The 4,823-nt window shown below is 27.6% G+C and overlaps 1 protein-coding gene across 1 annotated transcript in view; it reads right to left on the bottom strand.

The window, feature by feature from the left end:
- Positions 1-2,433, bottom strand: part of LOC111685944 (ankyrin repeat domain-containing protein 29) — a 12,904-nt gene extending 10,471 nt beyond the window's left edge. Inside the window, exon 1 of the mRNA XM_046956015.1 lies at positions 2,401-2,433. Within this exon, the coding sequence (XP_046811971.1) occupies positions 2,401-2,433 (33 nt within the window). The remainder of the gene's footprint in view (positions 1-2,400) is intronic.
- Positions 2,434-4,823: the final 2,390 nt, after the last annotated feature.

The raw sequence follows: 4,823 nt of genomic DNA on the forward strand, positions 1-4,823 counted from the left end.
CTAGTCTATAGTCTAGTCTATAGTCTAGTCTATAGTCTAGTCTATAGTCTAGTCTATAGTCTAGTCTATAGTGAAGTCTATAGTCTAGTCTATAGTCTAGTCTATAGTGAAGTCTATAGTCTATAGTCTAGTCTATAGTATAGTCTATAGTCTAGTCTATAATCCACTCAGCAGTCTAGTCTATAGTCTTGTCTGTAGTCTAGTTTGTAGTCTCTAGTTTACTTTTTAGTCTACTCTATATTCAATAGTCCCATTTGAATTCGTGCTCTTACATTCTTCTCTTATAACGTCGTTTGGTCCTTTTAAGGTTTAATTTCAAAATTTTTATGACACTCGCCAAACAACTGTTTTTGTCATAAAACTTTTCACTCTTTTTTCCATTTAATTTTTTTCAATAAATTGTAGCAAAATTGTATTTCTACATTTTCACGAATTATGAATACAAAGTATGAGGAAAATTTTGATAGCAAGTGGCATGTTGTGCATAAGAGAAGTTTGGCAAATATTAAATAGGCGGAAAAAGAATAAATGGTGTTGAATATAAATTTAAAAAAAAATCTTTAATTCCTATTTAGCATCTAGGCTATACCATCATAATGTTTATAGTTAAATAAATTTACTTTAAAAGCTTTGAATATAATTTTTAAAATTTTTCAAAATTTTTTATGTAAATATTACTCATACGCAATGTTGTTTCTAAATTATTAATATGTTCCTAAAATACATATTTTTTTGCATTTGAATTTTTATTTTTATAAACATTATACAAATATGTATGTATGTGTATATGTTTTAATATCATTTAACCTTTTTTCCAATATATATTTATAACAAAATATTGACTGAAAATAACTTTGAAATATCTGCGAAAGACAGACAAGTTTGTTTAACATTTATTTAAAAGGTTAAATGTATTGCAGAACCATTTAAGTTGTTCCTTATGCTAAAAGAGGAAATGAAAATACAAAATTTTAAAATATACACACATACATATGTATTTTATGTATTAATTTACTTAATAATAAAGACGTATGAGTAATATCAAATATCCATTAAAGTTATTAATCAAACGCCTACGTCGTCTAATCAAGTTGTTGTTTTTATTCTAGAGAGTTTGACTTTGTTGGTTTTAAATGTCGGCTGTTGTGCAAACTACTCTATTGAGATATTGTATATGTGTGTGTGTATGTTGTGTTTATTATACTTTCAATTAAATTTACCAACAAATATCCATAGATATATATTGTTATAATTGAATGAATGTTAAGTTTCTACTATTTGTTTTCTTATTTTTTAATAAATGAAACCACATCTTCTTGAAACTTTCATAAACTAGAAGTCACATATAATAGATTGTATTATTTGTAATTGGTTGGAAGAGTATATAACAAAACTTTATGAAAACGTACTCTTGGTTTAGCATTAAGTCTAGTCTATAGCCTTATCTATAGAATGACCAAAACTCTATTCCATAGTCTATTGTACAATCCCGACTTAAGTCTAGAACATATGTATATAGTCTGGTTTACAGTTTAGACTAGATAGTGTAAACTTTTTAGTCTTATATATAGTCTGACATGTAGTGCTATTTTTGGTCTAGCCAGTAGCTTGTTCTGGTCTTTAGTTTGTTCCCTTTCATAATATTTAGTCTAATCTCTATTCTTAGAATTGTATCGTCTATAATTTAGTCTATAGTTCCATCTATTGTCTGAAATACACTCAGATCTATACTATTGTCGAAACTATTGTCTGGTCTATAATTATATCTATAGTCTGATCTACAATATGGATTATAGCCTTTTCATTAGTCTAATTTATATGCCAGTCTAGAGTCGAACATGCAGTTTCGAATATGGACTGGCCTATTATCGCCTGTAGTTTGTTTCAACATTTGTTCTATAGTCTGAACCATAATTCCATCTGTAGACGGAGTATATTCTTGTCTAAAGTGTAATTTGGTATTTAGTCCATAATCCAGTCTATTTTCTGATCTTATAGTCTGGTCTATAGTTTATTTATAGACTGATCTATAGTCTAGTTTAAAGTCTGGTATATGATGATCTGGTTCATGGTCCTGTCATTAGTTAATATATCATTTGGTTTATGGTCTAGTCATAGTCTAGTCATAGTCTAGTCATAGTCTAGTCATAGTCTAGTCATAGTCTAGTCATAGTCTAGTCATAGTCCTTTCAATATATTCTTATCCCTGCATTTCTTTTTCATCTAAAATTGCTTTAGTTTCCGTTTAATGTTACAATATGTTATAATTTCTTTACTTTCTTCTTGGTCATTAATTTGTTAAAATCTATCAAACTAGTCATTTGATCATAATGAAACATTTGTTTTCTTCAACATACTCCTTGCATTTCAAATATTACCACAAACTGCAAACTTTTTTACCCCATCGTTGCTAAGTAGCCATGCTTTCGTCATTATTATAAACATTATGGTCAATGTCGTTCTTTGTTACTGGCCGTTCATCATTATGGATTTGTAAAACCATTTCTGCTCCATTTTTTCAGCTATCAATCACCTACATGTCAATAACTTTAACGTCTGGAAATACGTAAAAAAATGAAATAAACTTTTAAGTTTTTTTATTTTTACTTGTATGTAGTTGTTGAGTAAGTGATGCTATAGAAACCAGATTTTTGTGAGATATTGTGGTTAGAATGAAGTGAAAAAGAAATTGAAGGTTTTTTTCGCTTTGTTTTATGAAATGAAATATTTCAAAACTATGAAAGGTGTTGGTTGGTAAAAAGCTGATTTGCTATTTTTTTCAAAATTTTCTAAAGGAATTTCGTAATACATATATAAATCTCATTTCATAGAAAAACAACTACAACTACCTTTGTAAATGATTTATTATCAATAATTTATTGTTTATGCCATATTTTTACTCATATCACCTCATCAGCTACTTGACTAGTAATTTACTTGCTATTTTTTTCTTTTCACTAAATAATAATGTTCTCTACCTCTTATTGTATACCGTTAAAAAGGCAATAAAATCTAAACGTTAAGTGAAAGCAAGAAAATTACATACAAATTCTATAGCAATTTGAAAGAAAAACCTCAACATTTAATATAAATAACAACAGCAATAATAACAAACACCAACACAGGATGTCAAAAGCATGCATACATACACATCAAACCATTATAAAAATATACATACGTACACAGATGTGCCATAGAAATAAGATTTAATATGAACTTTTACACACACAAGCATACTCACTTACACTCATGTACATACATACAAATTCTAAAAATACACAAGTACACACTCGTGAACGATAGTACAAGGATTTAATGTCATATAATAGAATGGAGTAGAACAGAGAATTGAATAAAATTGAATTGAATAATTTCAAAAACAGCAGCAGTAGCAGATGTGTTGCTAGATTTTTCAGTTCATAGCAGCAACAAAAAAAATCATATAAAAAGCAGATATTACCAGCGGATAACTAAAGGAACCAACTTTTTTATCTAAATAAATTCGAGTTCGTTTTCAGTCGAGTCTAAAATCTAGACTATAGTCTGCTAGATAGTCTATAGTATAGTACAGTCTAGTCTGTAGTCTAGCCAATAGTCTACTTTATAATCTAGTCTATTTCCCAGTGTATTGTCTTTATTCTAGTCCATAGTTCTGTTTTATTTCTGTTCTAGTTTCGTTCTAGTTCAGTTCTAGTTCAGTTCTAGTTCTGTTCTAGTTCTGTTCTAGTTCTGTTCTAGTTCTGTTCTAGTTCTGTTCTAGTTCTGTTCTAGTTCTGTTCTAGTTCTGTTCTAGTTCTGTTCTAGTTCTGTTCTAGTTCTGTTCTAGTTCAGTTCTAGTTCAGTTCTAGTTCAGTTCTAGTTCTGTTCTAATTCTGTTCTAGTTCTCCATTATACCCTCGATATTTTAATTAATAAAGTCATGATTTCATATTTTAATTAAACAGATTTGGTTCTTTAATTAATATTTGGCAAATGTTTGTTACTATTAATTGATTTAAATTAAAACAATTAGTAGCTTTAAAACTTTATTATACTTTATACATATTATGTACAGTTTTTAATATTTGGAATCTTATACTCCCAAGTATAGGAAAAATTATAATTCTTTGTATTTTTTTCCAGCCACTTGAAATTATTTTTAGCATTTATACTTAAAAAAAATTTCATTATTTTATTAGTTTTGTTTTGAAAAACAGAAAAAAAATTAAAAAACAAAAAATATTAGCAACTTTTGGCTATCTGCCATATGGCCTTTAATATACAATCCATAGAATTTAATATTTGAAAAAAATTTAAAAAAAACTACGTAGAATAACTTTGTAGTCAAAAAAAAAAAGAAAACTACACTTTGTTTATTTTAGAGCAATAGTAGAAAAATTTGTTTTATCACTAGATAAAATAAAATTTTGTTGTTTCTTTTCGTGTTTGAGAAAATTTATTTTTGGCAATGAACAATGAAAACAAACTAAACTTTTTATTGCCTGCACAATATTGATTAATTGCTATGAAATTACCGCAAGAACATGGAAGTAAAGTTTTGGAGTTTTTTGTCTTTAAGTAAATATCAGAGATCGGAATAGAAAAGGGAGTTTTTTTATAAAAGAATATTAATGTAAAATATTATAAAATAAGTTTTTAGTGATTCACAATAGAATTGATACATTGAACTTAAATCGAATAAGATTCAAACTAAAACAAACCCAAATCTAAAAGGAAACTGAACTGAACTAGAACTGAACTAGAACTGAACTAGAACTGAACCAGAACTGAACTAGAACTGAACTAGAACTGAACTAGAACTGAACTAGAACTGAACTAGAACT

The sequence above is a fragment of the Lucilia cuprina genome, chromosome 2, assembly GCF_022045245.1.
Source record: "Lucilia cuprina isolate Lc7/37 chromosome 2, ASM2204524v1, whole genome shotgun sequence".
NCBI classification, from domain to species: Eukaryota; Metazoa; Arthropoda; class Insecta; order Diptera; family Calliphoridae; genus Lucilia; species Lucilia cuprina.